The sequence below is a fragment of the Vespa mandarinia genome, chromosome 23, assembly GCF_050613455.1.
Source record: "Vespa mandarinia isolate Hongniang chromosome 23, ASM5061345v1, whole genome shotgun sequence".
In the NCBI taxonomy this organism is placed as follows: Eukaryota; Metazoa; Arthropoda; class Insecta; order Hymenoptera; family Vespidae; genus Vespa; species Vespa mandarinia.
The window spans coordinates 12,764-40,109 of record NC_140832.1 but is presented as its reverse complement, the minus strand read 5'-3'; the positions used below and the strand labels follow the sequence as shown (position 1 = coordinate 40,109).

The 27,346-nt window shown below is 35.3% G+C and overlaps 3 protein-coding genes across 8 annotated transcripts; 2 read left to right on the top strand and 1 right to left on the bottom strand.

Annotated features, from left to right (window-relative positions):
* The first annotated feature begins 128 nt into the window (after positions 1–128).
* Nep2 (M13 family metallopeptidase neprilysin 2) lies at positions 129–14,000 on the top strand. 4 transcript variants are annotated; one of them, XM_035885411.2, is made up of 11 exons: positions 138–287; positions 383–515; positions 8,562–8,707; positions 10,129–10,266; positions 10,359–10,604; positions 10,706–10,917; positions 11,006–11,182; positions 11,255–11,749; positions 11,830–12,121; positions 12,213–12,463; positions 12,575–14,000. In XM_035885411.2, exons 2-11 carry the CDS (start codon positions 484–486, stop codon positions 12,911–12,913), a joined length of 2,328 nt encoding a protein of 775 aa, XP_035741304.1. In that variant the 5' UTR covers positions 138–287; positions 383–483; the 3' UTR covers positions 12,914–14,000. The 4 variants fall into 4 exon arrangements, with proteins under 4 accessions (XP_035741307.1, XP_035741306.1, XP_035741304.1 ...); XM_085663653.1 differs by having other exon boundaries at positions 148–287; positions 362–515; XM_035885414.2 differs by having other exon boundaries at positions 129–515; positions 10,162–10,266.
* Positions 14,001–14,074: 74 nt separating this feature from the next.
* Positions 14,075–16,383, bottom strand: eIF3g1 (eukaryotic translation initiation factor 3 subunit g1). Its single transcript, XM_035885423.2, has 3 exons — positions 16,227–16,383; positions 15,410–15,859; positions 14,075–15,335 (listed from the first exon to the last, which is right to left on the bottom strand). Exons 2-3 carry the CDS (start codon positions 15,855–15,857, stop codon positions 14,920–14,922), a joined length of 864 nt encoding a protein of 287 aa, XP_035741316.1. The 5' UTR covers positions 15,858–15,859; positions 16,227–16,383; the 3' UTR covers positions 14,075–14,919.
* A 42-nt stretch (positions 16,384–16,425) lies between these two features.
* Positions 16,426–22,394, top strand: scaf6 (SR-related CTD associated factor 6). Of its 3 annotated transcripts, none has more exons than XM_035885415.2 (8): positions 16,426–16,588; positions 16,958–17,128; positions 17,934–18,597; positions 18,672–18,743; positions 19,262–19,658; positions 19,737–20,140; positions 20,236–20,601; positions 20,720–22,393. In XM_035885415.2, the coding sequence occupies exons 1-8, from the start codon at positions 16,570–16,572 to the stop codon at positions 21,012–21,014; spliced, it is 2,388 nt and encodes a 795-aa protein (XP_035741308.1). In that variant the 5' UTR covers positions 16,426–16,569; the 3' UTR covers positions 21,015–22,393. The 3 variants fall into 3 exon arrangements, with proteins under 3 accessions (XP_035741308.1, XP_035741309.1, XP_035741312.1); XM_035885416.2 differs by lacking the exon at positions 16,426–16,588 and adding an exon at positions 16,629–16,809 and having other exon boundaries at positions 20,720–22,394; XM_035885419.2 differs by lacking the exon at positions 16,426–16,588 and having other exon boundaries at positions 16,987–17,128; positions 17,996–18,597; positions 20,720–22,394.
* Positions 22,395–27,346: the final 4,952 nt, after the last annotated feature.

Sequence of the window (27,346 nt, the reverse complement as noted above, 5' to 3'; positions counted from 1 at the left end):
CAACATGGAAAAGCGACGATGAGGACGGAGAAATAAGAGAAAAGGAGAGTCGTCGAAACTCCGTGGCGCTAGGAACGAGAGTGACTGAGAGAGAATCAGTGAGGTAGGGAGAGGGCGTTTAAATACGAGGAGAAACGCGCGCGGCCGTTCAGTCCGGCGCCACGCTCCAAACCGTTCCGCATACATATGCATATACTCGGACTCGAGCAAGATAAAGAGAGAAAAAGAGAAGAGAAAGAGAAGAGATCCATCCTTTCGTAGGATAACCTCGGAAGGAAGGGAGACAGGTGGATGGGAAAATTTTCTATCTAACCCAATGACATTGTAAACAAAACAAAAAAATTAAGTACAAACTTTTTAGTGTGTGTTTATCATGTGCTAGTGAGAAAAGAGGATAGGCGAGCGAGCGAGCGAGTGAAGAAAACAAGAATTACACAAAGATTTGAGAAAGAATCGAGACTGGGGCAGAGTAATAACGTCAACATGACAAACAGTATGAAGCAAACCGTCATTAAGTGAGTTTTAGATTTAACTGCAATATTTCTTCTCCTTTATCATGCGTAATCAAGAGAAACGTTTAGTTATTTCGTTAAGAACTTGGAAGAGAAGTGATAGCTGGCAGTAGGCTAAAAGATTCTACAGTTCAAATAAATATTGTTGTTTTACTCTCTAAGATTAGATCCAGTGTCTAACGAAATTGAATTCGATTCGATTAATAAATCGAAGAGGCCTATGACTAAAATGCGATAAAACTCATCAAATAAACGTTTAAATCAACAGATACAGGAATCATATTTTTTTCAATCGCGTAAACGAAGAAGCCGTAAGACATCGTTTTTACTACAAGCGCGCAGCATGCGATTTTTACGCGATTTATACAGAGAGAGAGAGAGAGAGAGAGAGAGAGAGAGAGAGAGAGAGAGAGAGAGAGTGGGGGAGGGGGAGAGAGCAACGCGAGTTGCTCGATCGTAAGATGCAGCTTTCCCGTATCGAGTTTTATGTTTCTTTTCTTCCCGGTTGATTTTTACGAGGGACCGTTCCCGCCTGTGTATAGTAGAAACCCGCGCGTACCGCTATTATCGGCTAGATAGGTCTACCGATACTTTACGTAACGCCGGTAAAAAGCCGCCGATCGGTCGATCGGTCAATCGGTGAAACCAGTCAAGTTCGATCGAGAATAAAAAGTATATCGCGGAAGATGAAAGTTTAACCAAGATTGTTGTTCTTTCAACAATTCGAATCTACAGAGTATCTTTTTTCTTTACAACTAATTCTATCATTTCAGTCGTTTTATCCTATCGTAATTTTTCCTATTTCTCGAGATATCGCAGAAACCTTGAAAAGAATAAAACGTGCAGCTTGAGGAATAATTATTATTCGAATAACCGTACAGCCATCATCGACGAGAAATCGAACTGTAAATTTCGAAACTAAAGACTCTGTTGGCCCTCGTCAAGCTTTGCCTTATCGCTACTACATCGCAATTAGAAGATCTTATCTTCAATTTCGTTCGGCAACAATTATATCTCGAAAGAAATCGGTCTCACGTGGGTCTTCACGACGATCAAGATGATCGTACATATGTCTGGTCCATATTATCACGTCGCTTCGTTTAGAGATCTTGTTTTCTCTCACATAAATTATCTTGCCTTACGAATTCGAATGAATAAACTAGCGATAAAAGTAGAAATCTCGTGATTTCAATGCACGTCAGGATTCTGACGATAATAAAACACGTCGGCCAGGCATCGATGTTACGCTCGAGAACTTTTCTTTTATCCTTTGATTTTAAAAATGCAATTATCGCTTTAATTTCGCCTTTAAGCTCGATTAAAATATACCAAAAAGTTGACTATTTCGTCGTATCGTAGATCATTAATTCTCTTGGGACTACAACGAAAGAATGGATGGAAATTCTTTCAAAGAATATTAAAGCACGCGCGCGCACGCACGTGAACGTACACGTTGATCGATTCAATTATCGAGGTCTTACTAACAATAGAGCTGCATGTTAAACGCACTTTGCGCCAAAGTGGAACGAAATAAGACGATATGGTATAGCACGTAAAGATCGAAATTCAGTTAGCAAGTTACATTTGTCTTTCTCTTCGCGTATCATATATATACATATATATATATATATATATATATATATATATATATGTATATATATATATATTACGGATAATAGATTCGCGATACAATCTTTAATCGTATTTCGTACCTCGCAATATACCTAAAAAGTTATATAATAAAGGTACAATAAAAGGTATGAATGAAAATGAACGAATAAGAAGTTCGGATTTTTCAAGGATTTCGTTTAAACCTAAATTTAGATCATTACCTTTATCTAATTTTCGATGAAACAAAGCGCACGTATCGTTGAAAAGAGAACGACACTCAATGCTCGCTCGTAAACACTTGAAATTTCCAAAGCCTGCTAAAGGTCGAGTCGCGAGCGTAGTGAAAGTTCCACGATCCCGTTTATCCTCCAGACACTCATTGCCGTTCATGGTGCAAGTTTACAAATGTCTACCAAGTCGCAAAGCGTTATAACAATAAGCCGACAGAACGAGATTATTTCCTATGAAGCTATTAGACTTCGATATTCTTCGTGATAGTCTTGCATTAAAGTTTGATCTCGCCCGATGAAACGAAACCATTTTCTATAGCCGAAATAATCGGCGACATTTTCGTAATATCGCCAACAATAATATTATCTTCAAAAGAGATGAATATAACGCTATAAGTCGTAAGCACGTTTAAATTCCTTTTCCAAGGTTCGCCGAGTTCTTCTTTTGTTTGAAAAGCAATTACGATGCATCTCGTAAAACAACAAACGATATGCGTGACGAATATATGTCGGATACAACGATATTTTCTTTAAAAACTACTTTCCTTCGATTAATCTATTACATAAAGATTTTCATGCTGCCCCTATAGACGTAAGTACATAGTAGATACCGGCTAATTGTAAATCGAAATGAATATGTATATGGTAAAATCGTAATGGCATCCGTGCATACCTATATCACGGATGCGAAAGGAAATCTGGAAATACCGTAAGCTTTGATGCGTTGAAAAAAAGAAAAAAGAAAAAAAAACAGAAAGAGCCGAGGAAGACATAAAAGAACAAAATGTCCTCTCATATAAATTCTGCGATAACGAGCGGCCAACGAGCCGTTCGATAAATGATCTCGTATCTCGCGCAATTATCGAAATTGATTTATCTTCCCCGAGTAATTTCGGATGAGAGTGGATTCTCGTTTCAATCGACGTTGCAATAAATCGATTCGTTGCTGGATGAGATAGGACGCGTTTGCCGGTGAGAAAAACGAGAAGGTGGTAATAGAAATTGACAAGTAAAGGATCACGCCGTTAATGATTAAAAGGCACATTTTACGATTAACTTATGGTTACTTTTGAATCGCGCTGAGATAAATCTCATGGCCCGGGATTCGTTTAATCGTACCTCTCCTCTATCGTACGGGTCATATCCACTTGAATTAATTACCGGTGACTCCTCGTAACGATGTTACGACGTTACGGCGTTACGGCGTTACGATGTTACGGCGTTACGATGTTACGGCGTTACGACGTTACGGCGTTACGACGTTACGGCGTTACGACGTTACGGCGTTACGACGTTATGCATATCGTTTAACAGCAGTTACAACGAACGTAGTCATACGCGATATTCCGAATATTATCCATTAGATAAATATTACATAGTAGTTATCTTTAAATTAAATAGGGTACGAAAAATCAGTTGGCTCGGAAAAACGCATTATTTCCATTTATACATTTGATTAGTAATTATGTGTGATGCAACTAAGGATATTCTATCCACGTGATAGGATCGTTGGAGCGTTAGCACGGAAACGTGCTTTTGTCCTCGAGCTCGGTTAGGAGTACTCGCGTGTCCTACGTATATTTCTTGCGAAACCTCACAATATCGTGGTTCCGCAAGAGAAGGTGCTAGAAAAGAGCTACGCAGACGTTGCATTCGATAATTTCCGCGATATCGCATCGCCTTGTCGGGATTGCATAATCTCATGTTTGCTAGGTGCACATTGATGCGTATATATATATATATATATATATATATATATATACATATAATATATATACATGTATATATATATACATATATATATATATATATATATATATATATATATGTGCATGTACATATATCGAGAAGGAAAGAAGGAAGAAGCGAAGGAGGAAGTAAGAGAAAAATAAGCGGAAGCTTCGTGCATTATTATATCGGACGAAAAGAAAAGCACGCGAGACACGATTTTGTATAAGAGCCACTCTCCTCGAGTATTACTTTTCCTCTTGTTCACAAGTCTTTGCACTTGTAAAAGAAGATAACTCATAGGTACGACGAATAAAACATGGTTCCGATAATAGTAATGAAATTATAATCGTTTTTCAATAATTATTCAAGATACGAGTTACCATATCTCTAACATCTCGACGACCATTGGCAGACACGCCTTTGCGATTATTCTTGCTCAAGGGAACGTTACGCAAGTCGATTTTAAAAATATTTTCTTTGGCAACGTAGCTAATAAAGCGAACGATCAGTGTATCGCGACATCTCTCACTCTTATCATCTTCGTACGATAAATCTGACGGTGGCCATATCGGCCACGAGTTTATTCGTTTCCTCGTATTACGAGTCCCGACTATTCTCTTTTTCTCAGATTCATGTTAACAGTCCGTTTCTACAATTTCGAGCTTCCCAAGAGATCGTGCACGATCGGTTCAATAGGAACGAATATTCTCTCCTTATCGGTTCTTTTCTTTCATGATTCCATAAGCAGAGTCTTACTTTCTACAGGAAACGACGTTTCCGCCTGTCGAGAAGCAAGCATATACGATCCTGTATTTTGCGAACCAATCAATGTAAGATACATAACGTCGTTTATTTACGTCGATTAAAAGTATGCCATCGTTTGTAAGTAAGTACGTATTTCAAAGAGATACCTTGAAATTTTGTATGCTTATAACAGACTCGATCGTGCGCGCACACGCGTGCGCACGTGTATATGTGTGTGTTTCCCGTCGATTCGTACGTATACCTGTAGACGTATCGAATAGAACGGCTGGCTTCCTCTCCATACAAAATTACTGAACGTACACTGATATTTATAAACATATATCGTTCTAGAATAAGACCGAGAAGGGATAGCATGAGACACATATTGTAAGAGAAATTTGACCGAATGGAGAGGGAACTACCATTATACGCCGTTTCTCTCCGCAGGTATATACATACCTCAACTTTTAGACTCGCGAAGCAGCCGAGAACGAATTCGTATTCCGCGCACCTTTCGAATCGTTTGTACTCGAATCGCATTTGCCTCTCGTCGAGTAACTGGCCTAGAGTTCGGAATAAATTTCGAGCCACGAGGTCTCTTGCCTTTCTTACGTAGCTTATACCTTGCATTCTATGTCGAATCGAAGGAAAAGCGAGTCAAAGGAAAAATTTCATTTGAAAATCGTGAAAAAAGTCACGTCGGGACGAAATATTATCGACCTTGATAGTAATTGGCAAATCGCGGGAGAACATGATTTAATAAATTGCCATATAAAATTCAAGTGAGCAAATTAATTCCATTTAAAGGAGTCTTCCACGATCTTGTAATTTGCGGAAATGAAAAAATCTACTATTATCACTTACCCACTGTATGTCGCGTAAGAAATTATAAAAGAGATTGAGAGAAGGAGGAAAAGGTAAAAGATGAGAATCAAGAAGAGGAAGACGAAAGATTTCGTTGAAGGACATTGTTTGAAGATGAAGAAAAAGAAGGAAATGAAACGAAACGAAACGAAACGAAACGAAACGAAACGAAACGAAAGATGAAAGATGAAAGTACCGTCCGAAGGTAGTATGTTCGACCAAGATGATAACACTCGTTCTTTTTCGGATTAATATATATACTTTTTTAGCGTATATACTCGATGTGCTGACGCGGTCGGTTGGTCGGTCGGTTCGTCGCTCTTTGTTTGTTTTTTTTTTCTTTTTTTTTTTTTTTTTGATGAAAAGTATGTTAAACGATCGACCGTTCGATTCGAGACGCTACCAGTCGAGTCGTTCTATCAAAAGGTTACCGTCTCGACGTCGAACGAGACTCGATTACAAACACAATATATATATATAGCAACGACATAAAGGCAACGATATATACCAACAATAGCTTTCTATTGCGAGGCTGATACACATAGATATTATATCTAAGATCGAAGACTTTGGGATCGATATTTATCGAGATTCAGGATCAATTTAACCGTTAGCTAATTTATTATTCACGCTCGCATTATATCTAGCCGCGTTAAAATCGTTATAAATTCATAATTATCGATACTCGTTTCTCGTTGGATCGATCTCGTTTGCGATTTCATGAGCGTAGACTCGATTGACTGATCACTGGACCGACAAATTCGAGATCGAACGCGAACCTAATTTTGATATTCTGGCAAAACTGATGCGACAACCGTATCTTCGTCGATGAACCTCGTTCCTCGTAAAACGATGAAAATTTTCAAATCATTATCTAATGTAATCTTTTATGGAAATATGACTGTTCGTTCATCGAGCATGGTGAAGAATTTATGATGAAAGAGAAGAAATTGTTTTTAATTATAATTTGAAGGATAGGCCTTACAATTTTCCTCCTTCTAATTCCTACACATATTCTACATAAATATATGTAAACTTATTCACGCCGAGGACGAGAAACCTGTTGCATTCTTATGATTTTTACGATTCTTACGACGTTTTTACGACTATTGCAAATCGATGTCGATCAAGCGTCAAAAGAAATCTAATTGTAAGCTTTTCCCGTCGTCTTTCTTAAACTTCCAGCGATCGGTAAATAAAGTAACACCGGGACTTTCTCGCAATTATTCAACCGTGGCGTGGCCGATATATCCGTACGAGCTCTCTCAAACGAACGTTGAATTAAACGCCGTTCAAGGCAATAACATTTCGATCATTATTACAGCTCAATACCTATGATATTACCATAAATTCTAACGAAGCAGGCATTGTACCTAAATTATATATATCTTTATTATCCTTCGCCACTAATATAATATTCCCTGTATACGTTGATAACGTTGTATACTATGATAACGTATACTCCTGAAATCATCAATGTTCGCCCGTATACTTGCTTTTGCAATGCAATAAAAAATATATACACAGGTATAGGACGTACATATGTGCGTCCGAAATCTCGTGGCATTGTGCAACGCACCAAACAGGTCATTACACTTGCATCGTCCCGTAGATGAAACTCTGTTGCGTTGCTCGGCATTTGCCCAAGTAGTACCTACACCTACAAGATATTATATCTTTAAGTTATTCAAGTAGGATATGTATATTCATGTGCGTGCATGACGCGAATCACTTAACGGCCATTTCAGGCCATAAACTGACCTGAAAGCTTGGATACAACAACCTTGGATACAACAAGATGCATTTTATTTTTCGTTCTAAAGAACTCTCCTTATTTTGTTTTTACTTATTCTCCATTTACGATGTTTCATTTGCGCCGTTACAATATTATTAATTATCATTATCGCATATTAATTATTATAATGAAACTTTTTCTCAGAAAGAGAAATCGAAAGTGCCATCGACAAATATAGAGAAATATTCTCGGCTTAATGTTAAAGTGTTCCTATACTCCCTTTTCACTATCGCGAAATGACTAGCCCATACGTCGGCGATAACGATACAAAAGAACGTGCGAAGCGATTGCGATATTCCAACTGAGTAAGTACTTATGAGCTTTATCGCAATTACCTCGAGCGCGGAAAAAGGACGAGTTTTCCCCTGCGTTTAATTCTCGCGCCGAAGATATTTCTCGGTGCGTTCCTTAACGCCGATTTATTATTCTTCGACTATTTCGAACGACACATGGTTCGTCTTTATCGCTTTGGATACGTACACACACACACACACACACACACACACACACACACACACACACACATACATACATACACACATGCGCGCGCGCACATACACATATATGCGTGCGTGTGTGTATATCGGACTCGCTTTCAAGTCCTTCGATCGATCTCGTCGATAAAATTGGCAAATCGCAAAAACCATCCTTTCTTCCTTTCTAATCCGATAGAGACACGCTTAATCGAACTCTAACGAAAAACATTATCGGATACCAGTCGCTTGCGACAAGAAATTATTCAATCGTAAAGAATGAACGGACGTTTGGGGAGTAAAAGAAAGAAATGTCCAAATCATTTATCGTGTCAGTTTTCTTTCGTTTACGTAACGACAAACAGTTTGAATAGGAAGAAATTTCAATCACGACCAAGACAATTCATAATTTTACCAGGTCGATAGGAATAGCATCGCGAATTCGTTGTACGATCGATTGTAAATTACGATTCATTGCAATTCCGAACCTCCTCGTACACTTCTATTACCAAATGAATCGTCATAAAACAAATGTATATATGATAAACGTCCATAGGAAACGTACGAACGGATTGTTTTTTACCTTCGTCTGCGTTTCCAGAAACCCAACATGGTGGAAGAGACGATCGGCTTTGGAACGTGGATTAACGGTAATCGCAGTGTCCGGTGTCCTCTTATGCATCGCCCTGGCCGTCGCGCTCGGTGTATTGGCCGCGAATGCAGCATCTTGCGAGCAATCGTCGAACGGTAAGATATGTTATTTGCTATCTTTTTCTACAATGCGCTTCTCCATTACACGCCCGATTACTAATCCAATTCTCAATTAATAATAATTAAGCTCTTGATAAATATTGTTGAAAGAATTGTCTATGCGATTACAAATCGTGCTGTTCATTCGGCGCAACGGAGAACGGAATGGATTGCGTGCGATCGAATGATTGAAAAATAAATAAAGAAGAAAGAAAGAAAGAAAGAAAGAAAGAAGAAAAGAAAGAAAGAAAAAAAAAAGAAAAAAAAAAGAGAGAAATATATTAATTCCATTCTGCTGATTCTGACGCATATCAGTATATTTTTGGAATCGTCGATTACAGGAATCGCGTCAGAATCAATAGTGTTTTGAAAGTTAGTCACTAACCACGGTCGGTGTAATCGCGTAAAACTATAAAATACATAAGCATTGAAGGCGATAACGCAGTAGAGTGTTTTAAAATATTTGAGTTAATTTACATTAACATCCGTAGACCGTGATATTTTTGGTTGTTCGACGTTTCCTACGACATCGAAAAGATTTCGAAAGATTGAAGAAAAGAGAAAAAGAGACGAAAGAAAAAGTTTCGATGCTCCTAATGAATCATTACGTTGGATAAAATCGCGAAACGACTAGAGCATTTGATTTTGATTTGGCATCGTAAAAGTACAAGAACAAGCATACAGGTATAATATTATATGAAGGACGAAGCGCGTCTATTAACTGCGTTCGCTTTTATTAACGCAATTATTCTACGATAGTCAACAAGCATGGAGGAATAGATCGCAACGATATCTCTTTCATTTGAGCTGGTTGATCTTGCTTTGTTTATCGCTCATTTTGTCACTTGTAAAACCGTTCGATAATCTATGTCGAACGCAATTATTTCATATCGATTAGGCGTTGAATTGGCATTAAATAGAGATCAATCGCGATCTCTTCGTCTTTCGCGAAACCGTAGCTAGGTAGCACGTTCACCATTAAGTACAATAAGTTTCGACGCAAGAAATTTATCAACAAGCGTTATCTCTTTTCGCAAATGTATATTTTTTCGCTTTAACAATTAAATACGCGCAACGCGTTCACGCTCAGTTCACAGTTCCATTGGCTTCGAAAAGCTTGGCCGCGTCGCGCCGAATATTTATCTTTGAAGCTAAGAAAGTGAAGAATTGGAATCATTCTGCTTTGTATCGGCTACTTGAATTCATCAACGAGATGTCGATAGAGAAACATTGGGAAACATTAATACATCATTGCAATACATACTTTACTATTTTTCGTTTCTATTCCCGATCGTTCACGTTTATAGAGATGGGAATAGCTTTAGAATAGCTTTGCAGTAATATCATGTAATGTTGCATATAATTTTTTGCACTCGCCAATCCGCATCTGCACGTACAACATCTGCACGCGCCATAAGTTGCCGTTAATTCAGAGCAACTACCGTCCACAGCGGAAGCTCTAAAAGTAATCAAAGATACCGCCGCCGCCACCACCATCGATCGTCAACCATCGGAGAAAGAAAACATATGCTTCTCTCCAGGATGCGTTCACACGGGTGAGTTTTGATAAAGATGTAAAAGAAAGATTTTTTTCATTAAAAAAAGAATGCTTGATCGCATTGACTCTCCTAAACGTTTATAAATAAAGCGTCCAAAGTATTGGAGAATATGGATCCCGATGTTGAGCCCTGCGACGACTTTTACAAGTTCGCCTGCGGTGGTTTTCTCAAGTCAACCATCATTCCGGACGACAAAACTAGCGTAAATACATTTAGCGTTATCAGCGATAATCTTCAGCAACAACTTAGAACGAGTATCGAGGAGAAGAGTCCGTCGAATGAACCACGCCCGTTCACATTGGCCAAGATCTTTTATAAAACTTGTATGAATAACAGTAAGTAATACGGCTCTTATTACGAAATTTGTTTAAAAAATCATCCTGCCTATCCAAATCCGAAACATATCGTATCGTTTTTTTTTCTTCTTTCTTTTTAGAGGCTATCGAAGAGAAAGGTTTAGAACCGTTGCTTAATATTTTGCAAGTATTAGGCGGTTGGCCTGTACTAGAAGGTGACACCTGGAAAGAAGAGAATTTTAATTGGAAGGACTCGGTATATAAATTCCGAACAAAGGGTTATTCTGTCGACTACTTCATAGACTTTAGCATTGGCGTTGACTTGAAGAACAGCACGATACGTATTATCGACGTAAGTCGTACGATTAATTCTATCCTTGTTTAATCCTAGTTTGATCAAGCAACAACTAACATTCTAACGTTCATATGCTTGCTTGCAGCTAGATCAAGCGTCGCTCGGTTTGTCACGCGAGTACTTATCCAAGGGCTTCACTGATAAAATCGTCCAAGCTTATTACAGTTACATGGTCGATATAGCTGTAATTCTTGGAGCCGACAAGGGTAGAGCCAAAACGGAACTCAGAGATTCTCTGGATTTCGAAATGAAACTCGCTAATGTAAGTTTTACGCGGTTCTTTCATTTTACGCCACATATATCATTTCGATATTTATCCTTTTCCTTCGAACAGATATCGTTGCCAAATGAAAAACGACGTAACGCCACGTTATTATACAATCCAATGACCATAAAGGAATTATCAAATAAATTTCCGAGCATACCATGGATGGAATATTTTAACACGCTATTGGCACCGACCGTTCAGATTGAGGAAAACGAGGTGGTGATCGTCAGTGTGCCAAGCTATATAAAAAGTTTGGAACAACTTTTGAGTGAGACACCGAAAAGGGTACAAGCAAATTATGTCATGTGGAGGGCGGCTGCCGCATCGGTCAGCTATCTTACGGAGGACATCAGAAAGAGGCAGCTTCAATATTCGACGGCTTTAAGCGGTAAAACTGAGAGAGAGGCCAGATGGAAGGAGTGCGTCGACATAGTTTCCGCAAGTTTATCCATAAGCGTTGGCGCGATGTATGTTAGGAAATATTTCAAGGAGGACGCTAAGAAAAATGCCCTTGAAATGGTCGCCGACATTAGGGAAGAATTTACTAAAATTTTGAAGAAGGTAAAATAATATCGTAATAACTTTGAATGATAATAATAATAATAATACATTATTATTATTTCGCCGCGGACTCCTTTTAGGTTGATTGGATGGACGAAGAAACTAAAGAGAGTGCACTAGACAAAGCGGCATCGATGTCCAGTCACATTGCTTATCCTGACGAATTGTTGGACGACAAGAAGCTCGAGGAATTTTACGAAAAACTCGAACTGACCGAAGGGAATTATCTCGAGAGTATTTTAAACCTAACCCATTTCGGAATAGAATATTCTTTTAGCAGACTTAGAAAACCAGTTAACAAGAGTGACTGGAGAGCTCATGGGAAACCAGCGATCGTAAATGCGTTTTATTCGTCAATAGAAAACAGTATTCGTACGTTATTCTTATTACCTTAAGGATCTCTCATTTATCACATTGAATAAAAGTCGCACGACTGATATAATCTTTTCAAACGTATACGCAGAATTCCCAGCTGGAATTCTTCAAGGAGCTTTCTTTAACAATGATCGGCCACGATACATGAATTATGGTGCTATCGGATTTGTCATTGGTCACGAAATTACGCACGGTTTCGACGATCAGGGCAGACAATTCGATAAGGAAGGAAATCTCGTCGATTGGTGGGCGCCAGAGACCAAAGAAAATTATCTGGAAAGAGCAGAGTGCATCGTTCAACAGTATGGAAATTATACCGTCGAGGAAGTCGGTTTGAAAGTAAGAAAATTTCTCCCTCTCACGTGTTATTCATCGAGGCCTTATTCAGACTTTATTGTTTCATTCTTCTGCCGAGCCTGCTATCGCATTAACGTGCTCTCTTGCTTATAGTTAAATGGGATTAATACGCAAGGTGAGAATATCGCAGACAATGGTGGCATCAAGGAGGCCTACTTTGCATACAAAGAATGGGTTAAGCGAAATCATCCTGAACAGAAATTACCAGGACTTTTCTATACGCCCGAACAAATGTTTTGGATAAGCGCTGCCAATACTTGGTGCAGCAAATATCGGCCCGAGACCATGAAGCTTCGTATCACGACGGGATTCCATAGTCCTGGCGAATTTCGTGTTTTGGGTCCGTTCTCGAATATGGATGAATTTTCGAAAGACTTCAATTGCCCGGTTGGTTCCAAGATGAATCCCGAAAAGAAATGTTCTGTTTGGTAGACCGCGTCGATCGACAAATACCTTATCTTATTACCTTAGTCACAATGAATCCAACGACAAACGACGTGTTTTCGATGTACATGCGTAGTTATCTATGGTACATCGTTGATTTAGCAGACCTCCAATATGCGTCCTTAAAAGACGCGAAGGTCCGCTTTAAAGATGCTTTATACCAATAACGACGAAGATGTTTCGTAAAGTTTTTTTTTTTTTTTTTTTTTTTTTTTAATGTGGTTAAACGTCTAAACTTGAAAATGAATATATAAGATTATCTATTGGTGTTTCTGGCAATGGTCAAATGATTTCTAATTGATTAGATTATAATCGATTAGAATTTTATGTGTTTATAGATAAATTTGGTGTTTCAAACGCTACATTTGCCAACGACTATTGCCTTTTTATATATTAGAAAAAAAAAAAAAGAAAAATGAAAAAAAAAGAAAAAAAAAGGAAAAAAAAAAGAAAAAAGAAAAAAAAAAGAAAAGAAAAACTATATCTCGTTTATGCTACGTGTTATGTAAATAAAAGTGAATGGTAGATATCGTCTAGCTACAAGCACCGTTAATAATTATTTTTTCGTTAAATTTTACATTTACACATAAATGACGAAGCAATTGTTGCACACGCGCGCGCGGTAGGTTGTATTAAATTTTCTATCGTTAGTTTATCGTTAATAATCTTCATTAATCTTCATTATCCAATATTAATAAGGGAATATATGTATTGGAATGAAATATGGTTTTATTTTGTAACAATTTATGAAAATCGATATATCACTTTTATGGGATTAACTTCCTTTGATATTAGAGAGTAACGCGAGACTGTTAAAGTTTCTGCTGAGAAAAAAAAATGTAAGATTAATTGTCTTAAAGATATTCCTTCGTATTAGTCAAACAACGACAATACGTTCCGTTGGTACTTTCCTTTTTAATGGTAACTAAGCTCATTAGAGAACCATACGATTGTTAACTACAGTTACCGTCTCAAAGTACTTAGACTATCTAGTATTAATCATAGTTATATCGCACAACCAATAAGAAAAATATATGTCCTTGGTTTTTATATTATCACACTATTTTTGTATATATGTCTATGCATTAGCATTTATTTTTTATCCTTCAATTTTCTTTTTACGACGTATCTATAGCACCGCAATGTAGCATTTTAACAGTTAGATATTCAATAATTATATTTATTATAATGATGTATTATTTTCTTTTACTATTCAAATAGACAAGTATACGTATGCATATGTTGAGTATAAACTTTTAAATATGAGGGCGTAAAAAGGAAGAAAAGAAAAAACAAAAAAAATAAAAATAAAAATAAAAAATGAACAAAAAGAAAGACACGCAGATGACCAAGTGAATACAATTAAGTCTCCTATTAATTTCATAAACAGATTCATAAACAGATACTTCATGAGAAGACCTAATTATTTAACAATACAATGTGCAATAAATTAAAAGTACATTGTAAGCGAGCTCACTTGGAATTAAATTGGACAATGAATAAGAGGATAGGTATCTCAAATGTATCTCCTGCTACATTACAAAGTGCCAATATAATTGGGCTGTTAAATGATCTTTAATTACATGTATAGCAATGGTCAAGACCCGTGTGTACATATTCTCTATTTAAAATCAATTTTAATTATAAAACAGTTAAAAGAAAAAAAAAGAAAAGAAAGAAAAACATGATGTTTTCAGAAAAAATAACTTGAACCTTGCGAATTGAAAAAGATCCGTGACAAGCGTCTGTGTAAAATAAAGAAGGAACAACATAATTTTTTACCTTATTAAACTTCAATTTGTAAGATTACAAATTAATTTCACTATGTATTATATCATTTGGAGATATCGAATGTAAAAGTGGAAAATACGATATACCATAAAAATATTCACTACTTCTGTTCTTGGGCCTCACAACTTGGAAACGCCCATTAAGTCCAGCGTTTTGCTGTAAATATAGGTCATGTTTCTCTTATCGTTACATATCAAATTGAATTAATTATTTTGTTGTTGCGGTTTGGACCATTCTACGCTTAAAATAAGATGATCGTATCCATAACCGTCAAGAGTAGCAATTGCTTTGGCGGCCTCTGCTCTATATTTGAAATGGACATATGCGAATCCTTTGCATAAAGTAGTTTGTTTCTCCTTTGCTAAATACTGTTTTACAACTGTTCCAAAAGGTTTAACAAGTTCATCTAAATCTGCATCCGTAGTACTTTGGGACAAATTAGAAATACGAATGGCTGTGGTGTCATCCCTGCGTTGCATTTGCATCGCATCGCCACGCTTATTGCCACCATCTCGCATACTCGGCGGTACATATTTACTTCCTTGCGGTTTCAATTCAGCTATTGCTGCACCAGGAACAGCTGGGTTGACAAGGGGCTTCTTATCATCCGGAACTTTTCCTAAAAATAATAATACTTATAGTTTGAAATCTATCCTTTTGGAATCTATAAAAGGTCCCTTTAAACATACGTACCACCGGCAAGTACGGTATCTTTGTATGGACACTTTGACGTCCAATGATCTCCGTTACAATTACGACATTTAACAACACCTTTGTCGCCCATATTTTTCAATTTATCGAGAGTATCTTCTTCTACTTTATTTTCTTCTTCTTTACTAGATATAAACTGCATAAAGACATCTTCTGCACCAACTGTAGTAGCAGGATTGGGACCTGGCCTGTCGTCGGCAGAGTCTCCAAATTTGGCCCAATTCTTTCTTGCAGCTATAGTTTTTGATACTATACGACGTTCTATTTTATACGTGCGCACAACTTTTACCTTCTTATTATCTTGATTATATTTGTATTCTGTAAGTATCTTAAATCCATTCTCATAAACCTCAGAGGGCGGAGGCAGTACTCCTCCTTCTTCTTCAACTTCATCCGCCCAACTGGACTTTATGTCAGATGCTACCGGCATTTCTACAATATACAAATTGTCATTATTATTCAAATATTATGTGCCAATGAACTATATTGCCAATATATACAAAAACATATACAACTGCCGTATGAAATTTTATTTACGCATTTAGGTTAGGTACCTCAAATATGTACGTATGCATGTATGAGGTTAGAAAATCATTATTCCGAAGTCTAGATAATATATAAAACTCTATTCTAATCTAAATACGTAATAATTACGAGTAATAAATATTATTACAGGGAAATTGAAACTATGTTCAAGGTTGCAAGGAAAGTTTTATTCTTGCACAAGACATATCGGAATACCGTGAGATTAGTCTATGGGAGATAAATGGAATGAATACTTAAAGAATTCATACGTAACCTTAGCGATTTGTTCTTGTAAATCGGTAAAAATCTATAATATGATTAACTTGAAATATAATTGAAGGATTGAGAAAGTCCGGGCGGTATGTCAACCAGAAAATGTGATACTTATAAAAATGGTGGAACTTCCGCATGTAAAATGTCCAGTTATTAGAGCAGCGCCACTCGTAGCCAATCAAGAAACTATCGGTTAATGATGGCGACGTCTAGCGTCTTGTGTTGGTTATAAAGAAGATAATGTTTTTCGGAGCCGTATTCCGATCATACAAAAGAGAAGGTCCAATTTTATAAAACGTACAATCGTTATTTAACTGTGAAAGTACTCGAAAGAAGTCGCGATAATGGACCAAGCACCCGCAGGTAATTACAAACTGTATTAGGCTCGACGGAAAGTCAAGCCTGTGGCGCGCGATCTCGCACTTTCCAGCATAGAAGAAAGCACAATTTATACTTCGCTTTCGTATTAATCGAAAAATATTTATGATTAATCGTCTTGGCATTTTATTTGCTCAAAGCCGTAGATCGGTGTGTAATGTGTCACCGTTACGTGATATTAAATATCAGCAGTTCATAATTTTCAGGTTACAATGGGCATATTTTAGGAGAGGGTCATATTTAAACAATATTCTTTTATATTTATAAATACGTTCCTTTTGTTTCTTTTTAGTGGATCTTACATTAAGCATTAATCGATATTTCTAATCGTTTTTCTTTTCGTATAACGCGTAGATACAGAATTACGGAACATCATTGACAAACTGGCACAGTTTGTTGCCCGCAATGGACCCGAGTTCGAGCAGATGACCAAAAATAAGCAGAAGGACAACCCTAAGTTTGGTTTCCTGTTTGGCGGGGAGCACTTCAACTACTATCAGTACAAAGTGACTACAGAGCAAGCCAGTAAGTGGGATACAGCCCCTTAACAGCTACAACAATTGAGAAGCATAAAGGCCATGCTTTATTCAACGAACAAGGAATGACTTTGACAAAAAAAATAGAATAAAATAAAGTAAAATAATAGATAATAGCAATAATAATAATAATAATAATAATAATAATAATAATAATAATAATAATAATAATAATAATAACAATAATAATAATAACAATAATAATAATAAAAGTAATAATAATAGTAATAATAATAATAATAATAATAATAATAATAATAATAATAATAATAATAATAATAATAATAATAATAGTAATAATTATAATTATAAAAGAGATACGGGTGAAAGGAAATTTCTGAATTCATCGTACAAAAGTATTTATCACCAAATGTGAGAACTTCGTATCAAGATTTTGGGATTGCTATTTGTTAAGCAGAACACTTTTGCTAAAGACATCTTGTATTCCTCGACAATGGTGATTTTGAGAAGACGTAGCTTTAAGATTCTTACTGGAGCTTATCTGATACAGAGTATATTGTCAGTGTATCACTTAAATCTATATGGGACATATCCATTCCCCATAATATACCCTGTAAAACGCTAGTAGTATAGAAATATAAAACAGGGAAAGAATATAGTGCTCCCAAAAGACTTACCGCATTTTCTGATATACTTCTCTAATAACTACCAAGAATTTTATTATGCACTGATAAAAGATAAAACACAACAGAAATTGGACTATTTGTATACTTTTTCAATAACAATTGAAGAAATCAAACATCTTACAATAATCCACCGTCATTCGTTTACAGTTTTAAAGCAAAAAGGAATAAATCCAATGCAAAATGCAGACCCACGTTTAAACGTTTCGCAGCAGCAGCAAACAGCCGCTACCGCCACGCAGCCACTGAATAACGTCAATCTAACGTCTGGCCTAAATACTCAGAACAATGGATTAAATCCAGTGGTTGGAATAGGGCCCGTGGGAAATTCGGCTGGTACGGTGATACCAGGAGTACCTGGACAAATTGGAGGACCAACAAATACTGGACCACCAATTGGATCGGTACCATCTGGCATGGGAGGTGTAAACCCACCCATGGGTGGAGTGACACCAGCTGTTAACATCGGTGGCCCACCAGCATGGCTTCAAACAGAACTGGCCAACCTTCAGTCGCAACAGACGACTCTGCAGGAACAAGTTAGACAATCGGAACAAAATCTTGCTGCCCAACATGCTGCATTGATGGCGCAACAACAAGGCAGAGTAGAGGATGCTGTCAGACAAGCTCAGGAAACGGCTCTGCAAAATAGTGCACAAAGCACAAACACAGATCTTACCGCATTTGATACAGTTCTGCAACCTATTATTGATAGCTGCACGAAAGATAGCATAAGCGCGGGAAAAGCTTGGATCCTTCAAAATTCTGTAACACCACAAAGCAATCAAGTAGTTGCCGACCATTTATTGAAAAAGTATTGTAGAATTTTCATTAAATCATAACTTTCAATTTGAAAATATATTCTTACACGGTACTTTTCTATTTCAGAGTTATCCAAGGATCTACGTTTAGTCATAAGCTTCATATTATATATTTGGTAAACGATGTCCTGCATCATTGGTGAGTATACGAATGATTTTTTTAAGAATACGAATCTGTTATTTATATTATATTTTACTAAATGACTAGTATTCATTAATATTAGATATTATTTATATTTTGTCCGTCCTCCCTCTTTGTGTTTGATAATTAATTAATAATATTAGGTGTATCATTAAGATTAAATAGAGGTCTTTATTTGATTGCGAAATTGTTTAATATATCGAATGTATAATATTTCTATAATTATATGTATATATATATATGTATATATACATATATATATATATACATATACATATATATATATGTATATATATATATATATACATATATATACATACATACATACATACATACATACATACATACATACATACATACATACATACATACATACACACACACACACACACACACACACACACACTATGTGCGCGTGTGTGTGCGTGCGTGTGTGGGGTATGCCTGTGTGTGTTTGTGTGTGTGTGTGTATGTATGTATGTATGTTTGTGTGTGCAACATATAACATTTCTTAGTGCTAGAAAAAAATCTATGGATCTTCGGAAGGCAATGGAAAGTGTTGTTGTTCCCATGTTCTGTAATACTTCATTAGCTGCATCCGAAGAGCAACTTAACAAGCTTAATAAATTGTTAAGCCTTTGGGAATCGAAGAATAATTACTTTGACGAAGGGATTATAGATAAATTAAAACAACCGAGCGCATCTTGGTCCGAATATCAAGCTAATTTGGTATCGCAACATGCAAGTGCTATTACTCCGATCACAACTTCTACGAAGCAAACATTTGATAATTATCAAGCGCAACATCAAGCGTTTGTTACGCACGCTTTGAGACAAATTCAAAATATTGAACAGCAAAAAATAGCGATCGATCAGCAACTTAAAGCACCACCCCCGCCGCCCCCGCAAATGGTACTACTTTCGTTTCGTTTTACCATTTCAATTGATTATAATATTAATGCTTATGAAATAATGGGATTGTTTTCACAGAATCAACAGAACATGTCATTACCCCCCAATCATACTGGCCCAAGCGGACCGATGGGTAGCGACGTTAATTTTAGCCAACCTCCGCCTGGTTGGGGTGTAGCGCCAGGAAACGAACCACCACCATTCGCGAACGTTCCTTTACCGGATTTTTCTAAGCCTCCACCAGGATTTGGCCCACCTCCTGTCATTCATGAACCGTCTGTCGAGGATTTGATGCCTAGCATGCCTTACTTTGAGTTGCCTGCAGGTTTAATGGTTCCGCTCATTAAACTGGAAGACGGAGAGTATAAACCTTTGGATCCCGACGCAATCAGACTTCCACCGCCCGCACCACCCAGTGATCGATTGGTTGCAGCCGTAGAAGCATTTTACGCTCCTCCAAATCACGATTCACCGAGAGACAGGTGAAGAAGTTATAATAAATAATTTTAGCCGATATATAATCAAAGTGCATGTAATATTCTGTGCCTTAATTTAATTATTTATTGTATTTTATTAGCGATGGATGGGAGAAACTTGGTCTCTACGAATATTATAAGGCAAAAAATTCTGCCCGTAAACGCAAAGAGGAAGACATTGTGGCTGGCATTAGACAAAAATCAAAGTCTCCGTCGCCTATTTTAAGGCCAAGATCGAAAAGTCCTAGCCCACCAAAGAAACGTTACAGAAGCAAATCTCGTAGTAGATCGAGATCTAGATCGAGGGGTAGGAGTAGATCGCGATCACCAACGGCGAATCATAGACGTAATAGCCGTAACAGTAATCATAATACCAGGAGTCGTAGAAGAAGGAACAGTAACAAAGATCGAAGTCCAGAGAGGAGATTAGACAGACAAGATCGCAGTCCAACTCCTCCGAGTTTTCTGTAAGTTATCAATTTCATTTACTTAATGAAAATTATTTTCTTTCCTATTGAATCTCTAAATTGTTTTTCATATACATATTTTATTCCTGCAAACGATTATCTTTTCGGATTCTTTTAGTGGATCGACGTATAGTAAAGCTCCGCAAGAAATAAGCCTAGACGAAAGTAATAAGGGGCACCAGTTGTTAAAAAAAATGGGCTGGGGTGGTGCAGGACTAGGTGCCAACGAGCAAGGTATCGAGGCTCCTATATCGGGTGGTGAAATTCGAGATAAAAACGATCAATACAAGGGAGTCGGCATCAATTTGAACGATCCGTATGAAAATTTTCGGAAGAGTAAGGGGCAGGCGTTTATTACTCGAATGAAAGCAAGAGCGGAAGAGCGTGCCGAAGAAAGGGGTGAACGGGACTGAGTATATATATTATTAAACGAATGTATATGTACGAAGTGTTATCGGGACAAAGTGAGAGATGGGCTTATTACCGAGGATGAGAGAAAATTTATTCTGGCTTTGAAAGCAGATCGACACAATTTCTGCCATTTTTTCGCCTATAAGGGCTCCATTTCAATATACTTGTCCATATATTAGATCCTATTGGTGCACTTGCAACTACTAATTTACTTTTACGCGTATCTTTACGAGATATTGGCATTAATAAACGACATATTTTACGTTACAATATATTCTAGCCAAATCGGAGGATTTTATGATTTAGTTACGAATGATAGCTGAATGTTTTAGATTAATTTTAGGAATTTTAATTCACGATAAATCTATATATATATGGATATATATATATATATATATATTTGTATTAAAATTGTGTCGATCTCTTTCGTAGACTAAATCATTTCTATCCGTCTATCTGCCGGCTGTTACGAAATAATTTTTAATATCTACGAGGCAAATGATTTATAATTATTCATAAATTTATAAAGAAATGAAAAAAAGCTGGCAATATATATGTGTGCGTATTGTCTTTTCTTTATTTCAAAATTTAAGGGAATTCGTTAATATATTGTTGTATTATCATTGTACATTTCTTCGATAAGAAATTCAAATAATTCATTCATTAGCCTAATGTCAGGCGTAAAAAGAATTAATGTTTAAATGTGAACATTTAAATGAAAGAGATCCTTGGAAAGTCACGTAGTAAAAGGTTTTTATAGCAACATTCTGAATGTATACGTTAAAACCCTACTTTACAGTTTGCCCCGCCTAAAAGTTAATTATCTTGAGAATTACTCGAGAAAATTGCGCTCTTAATGAGTGTGTATGAGAGAGTACAACCGTCGTGCAGCAAGTACACGAGACGATTCTGCATGAAACTTGACGCTAAGTATATATACTTGTATTTAGTAAGTTAATAAATAATAATTATATTAAATATACATATATATGTGTACATATATATATATATATATATATATATGTATATACACATACACACACACATAGACACACACGAGATTTCAAGAGTGAATATCGCATGATCGATAACCTTCTTTAGTACTTTGCATAAAACTTTTATTTCATTCATCATTCAATATTAACAGAAAATCAAAGAGATTAAGTTTTACATAATTGTTTAAATCGTATCGCATCGTTAAACCACGATTTAATTCTTCTATCATCAACTGGACATCGTTGGAAATTTATGTGCGCAGCAAACAATCATGAATATCATAAACTAATTATATATTAATCTTTAATTTTTACTAAATACACAATTACAACTAAGTGTATAAACTGTTCGTTTTTTTATGAAATTTAAATATATTGCACAGAGCACGTTTAGTACTTTTTTAATTAATCCTCATCATAAGTTTTTTTTATTTTTATTTATAATCTATACATGAAAAATCGATAAAGGATTCAACGATTATAATATTGTTTTGCATCATTCTGAATCTCGTCTAATTATGAAACATGATGTGAGTGAATTAATGTGAAGCATTGATTATATATAGACGGGTATTATAAAGAATTTATGTAATAGATAAAATTAAACACGAATAGAAGAGAATAATATTGCTTACCTTGAGTGTAATAAAACTCCATTTGTTACGCGCCGACCTTCATTTTTTTTACGAACATGTGACAATGAAAATTTCAGAGTCGCGTTAAGAGGAAAAAGAAAAAACATAAACAAAAGAAGAAGATTCCAGGAATATTTTTCTTACAGAGTTTGTCGATCGTTCAATGTCAACAAAAAAATATCCTTTGGAATGGCCGTGCGAATTACTACGTCGGTAGTTTTTTCGTACGCCGAGGAGTAAACGTCGAAATGAAAAATCTACATTCAATCGTCTTATAGATTCGATCATTTTATAATTATAAGTACAGTGCACTCGGAGGTAATAAACAATATTAGATTGCGTAAAGCGTTGCATAGCTCTTAAGATTAATTAGATAGAATAGTTTGTTTTTTCAATTTTCGTCATTCGATAATTCAACAAGAAGGACATTAAACTGGAAGGACAATGCGAGTTACCACGTCATTCTTTTTTCGTATTCCGAGAAGAAAACATCGAAATAGAATCTCTCCGTACGGCTACATTTAATTATCTTACATATACTACCATTTTATAATTATTTAAACAATTTACAACGTAAACGAAATGCGACAATGCAATATTTAAACAACAGTGTATTTCGCTAAAAATCGTATAGCTCTTTAGACCCGTCTCTAATGGACGCGTAATAGAATAAATTAATATATGATCAATAGTATATTAGTTTAAACATTGAGAAGACGGCAACGCACGAGAACCTTGAAATAATTTTAATATAATAACTTCTATACTTTCAAAATTTAGTCTCAGAGTAGTTGACCTTGCATAATATAAATTTAAAAGCGCTTTTTCTTAACTTTGACGATAACTCAGTTTTCCGTTTTATTCCGTCGTGTGTACATCACATTCTCTCTTTCTAAACGTGAAAATTTATAAATTAATACTTTCAGTTTTTCAATTATTTAAATAATCTTTAATGTACGCGAAATAGAATAATCTAATATTTAAACAATAATACATTTGTTTAAATATTAAAAGAACGGAATCGCGCGAGAAACTAAAAATAATTTTAATTTAATATTTCAATACTTAAATCGAAATGTAATATAACCATAAACGATCTTTTCATTAACTCTAACGATTACGGAGTTAGTTTTGTTTTGTACTTCGACGAATGCACATTACACTATCTTTTTCTTAACGTGCAAACTTGTAAATTAATACTTTCGATAACTTTTTTATTATGCTGTGTACATTAAAATAATATTTAAACAATAGTACATTCGTATAAACATTATAGATGTATAAACATTATAAAGATCGTAAAGCGTGAGGAATTTAAAATAATTTTAAAACAAATGCCAATTCTTAAAAATTTTAATCTCGACGTTGGTGGCCTTGTGCAATATAAACATAAACAATTCCTCGATTAACTTTGAAAATTACTGAGTTAGTTTTACCTTTGCACTTCGACCAGTGCACATCGGATCTCTATTTTTACACACGCGAAAACTTATAAATTAATATCCTCGGTAATTTTATAATTATTTAAATAGTCTTTAATGTACACGGGATAGAATAGAGTAATATTCAAACAATAGTATATTTATTTAAATGTTAGAAATACGAATACGTGCGCGGGACTTAGAATAATTTTAATATAAAATTCTATTACTTTAATATTTTAATTTTGGGATAGTTGTCTCGTGTAATATAAACATAAATGCGCTTTTTCTTAACTTTGACAGTTATCCAGTTAGTTTTTTCTTGCACTGTGATGAGTAAGGATTGAAATTCTGTCTTGTTATTGACTTGGACGATTACCAGATTAGTTCTCCTTTATCCTTTGACGAGTAAACATCAAAAGCCTTTCAGGATGTCTTTGCTGTAAGTATCAATGAATATTTGAGGTAAATATGTTTTTATATCGCACGTTTCTTCAATAATTTATACAGTTTCTTATTATAACAATTATATTAATAATTTTGTTTGAATTTTTTTGTTTCAGAACATCATTGCAATCATGTACGAAATAATGATGTAATCGAATATTTGTATCGCTTAACTAAGAATATCGAGAAGTAGAAGCAGTATTCGTTTCGTTCACGTTTCGCGATTTAAGAAGCAAAAGTTTTTGCATCGTCTACGTGCAATGCAGTCGTTAGAGTCAATGTTTGTTCGCAAAGTTTATTAATTTTTTAACAGTCGTACAGACTGTATTTATTAAAGACAATAAAGTTTCACGAAGTAAACTCAATGACCGTTCGTTAAAAAATAACTATCGCGTAATAGAGTCAGTGCATCATTGAAGAGATTCTTGATCAACTTCGATGTCATCCTATCTAATTTTCAGTCACATACGAATCATCCACTCTCAATTTCGATATGAACGAGTGTTTTGGAGTCATCACAAAACTTTTTAAGTAGTGACTGAATTTTTAAGTCCCTCCAATCATTCAATCATATCGAGGACGAAAGGTCCAAATCGGCACGGGTGATTGGTTGTAATTAATTAGTAGAAGAGCATTGAGTGACCACGAGTAAATTTCTTCGGAGATTTACTCGTGTATGGTTTCTTATTTTTTGATTTATTTATTAGATCAGGATGGGGTCTTTTTGCTCAAACGCGTTTATAATTATTTGAGCTTTTAAATATTTTAATACATTTTTAAATATTTTACTCGCGCGGAAATAAGTAAAGAATCGATATTCATGAATTCTAATAAAGAATGAGCAAGAAGATATTTGTAATATATAGTTTCTAGATTACAAACGAAACTGTGGATGATTTTATTAAAATAATTAAAATATTCGCTTGTAAAAAGGAACGTCTAAGGATTTGCTTTATATTTTTAAATAATTATTAATTAAATATATAATCAATTTAAATTGATAAAAGAAAAGTCTTGATGGAGTCATTGGTTTTAAAAGAAAAATCGAGTAGAATGATTGCTAAAAAACAAAGAGACGTAATCCGTAAGCCTAGATGATAAATTAATTAATTTTTAGTTTAGGATATTCAGCAATTAATATATTGATTCTAATTTCTCTTACCCTGCTAAAAAGTATCTTTCGAAAAGATAATAATGAATTTTCAGATACGTTAGGATTGCGATTTTCTTTCATACCTTAGAATTTGGAATCAAATTTTGTCGTTACAGTTTTAGAGTGATAATCGATTAGGTTGGGGTACGAAGCAAAGAAGAGGCTATATACCGAAGAGGCTCTCACAACATGTGGCTTAAGAGGACAACTATTAGGCTATTGAGTTATTTTCGAAGGTTCACTAGAAACTTTCTAGAATGGCTTTTAGTCGTATTTTAATTTTACCATGTTGTCATTCAAAATGCTCTTATGGTGATGGGTGTAGGGGTGTAGATTTAAAAAACTGAGACGAAGTAACATTCCGTAAATAATATTCCCACATTGCCACGCGTACGCGAATAAGATTATTTCGTATTTTATGTATTTTTAATATTAAACTCGAGATATAAATTTTACACATTTTCTCTTTTCTAAAATTCAATTGAATTTATAATTCTAGTTTAATAAAATCAAATTTTACGTTAAAGTCAATTGATAAATTTTGTACATTTTTTCTTTTCTAAAGTTCAATTAAATTCATAATTTTATTTTAATAAAATCGAGTTCTATATAAAAATCATATATCTATAAAATGTACAAGTAATATAATACTTCTTTTAGAGAAAATAATATTTCTTTAGATCAGTGTTCAGCATATTTTATTTTTTTTTAATTAATCTTTTATTTTTCTTATGTTTTAATTAAAATTAAATTCAAAATTTTATCGTTCGTATAATTATTGGTTCGTTCGGAAAGTCATTTCGTTTTTTTTGTGAAAATGAAAGACAATTTTCGTATAGTGAATAAATATTTTATTAAATTATATATTGGCCATTCTGGTCCAATACCTTTTGCCATCTTTTTGGTAGTAGCATGATTCCACGCTCATAAAATTTTTGGTCTTTGCTGGCAAAAAACTGATCGAGGTGGTTTTTGACCTCCTCATTTGAAGTGAAGGTTTTACCGTCTAAAAAATTTTGCAGTGACCGGAACAAATAATAATCCGAAGGTGCCAGATCTGGAGAATATGGTGGGTGTGACATTGTATCCCATTCAAGCTGTGAAAGCTTTTGGCGAGAGACCAAACTTGTATGAGGTCTCACATTATCTTCGAGGAACACTACACCTTTTCTGTTGATTAATTCTGACCTTTTCTGTTGAAGTGCATCATTCAGTTTGTCCAGTTGATGACAGTAGACTTCCGAATTAATTGTTGTTTATCCGGTAAAATCTCAAAAAAAAAAACGATTCCTTTAAAATCCCACCAAACAGACAGCATCCTCTTTTTTTGATGGATATTGGCTTTGGAAATGCTTTGAACCGGTTCATCTTTTTTGCTCTATAATCTCTTACGTTTGACATTGTTATATACAACCCATTTTTCGTCTCCAGTAATGATGCGCTTCAAAAATGGATCATTTTCGTGACGTTTGAAAAGCGAATCACAGACGTCAACGCGACGACACAAATTTCTCTCCGTAAGAACATGGGGAACCCATATATCGAGCTTTGGGGTTAAACCCAGGCTTTTCAAGTGGTCATAAACAGTTGAATTTGATAAATTTAACCTCTCAACGTGTTGTTATTCGCCGATTTGCATTAACTAATGCCTTTATCGTGTATTTATCAGCTTCAACCGGCCTT

Coding starts and splice junctions, on each gene's coding strand:
- Nep2 (XM_035885411.2), top strand. CDS start 484: ATGACAAACAGTATGAAGCAAACCGTCATTAA. Junction 10,267..10,358: donor TCCAGGATGCGTTCACACGG/GTGAGTTTTGAT, acceptor TTATAAATAAAG/CGTCCAAAGTATTGGAGAAT. Junction 10,605..10,705: donor TAAAACTTGTATGAATAACA/GTAAGTAATACG, acceptor CTTTCTTTTTAG/AGGCTATCGAAGAGAAAGGT.
- eIF3g1 (XM_035885423.2), bottom strand. CDS start 15,857: ATGCCGGTAGCATCTGACATAAAGTCCAGTTGGGCGGATGAAGTTGAA. Junction 15,336..15,409: donor AGATACCGTACTTGCCGGTG/GTACGTATGTTT, acceptor TATTATTTTTAG/GAAAAGTTCCGGATGATAAG.
- scaf6 (XM_035885415.2), top strand. Junction 17,129..17,933: donor AGTGACTACAGAGCAAGCCA/GTAAGTGGGATA, acceptor ATTCGTTTACAG/TTTTAAAGCAAAAAGGAATA. Junction 18,744..19,261: donor AACGATGTCCTGCATCATTG/GTGAGTATACGA, acceptor AACATTTCTTAG/TGCTAGAAAAAAATCTATGG.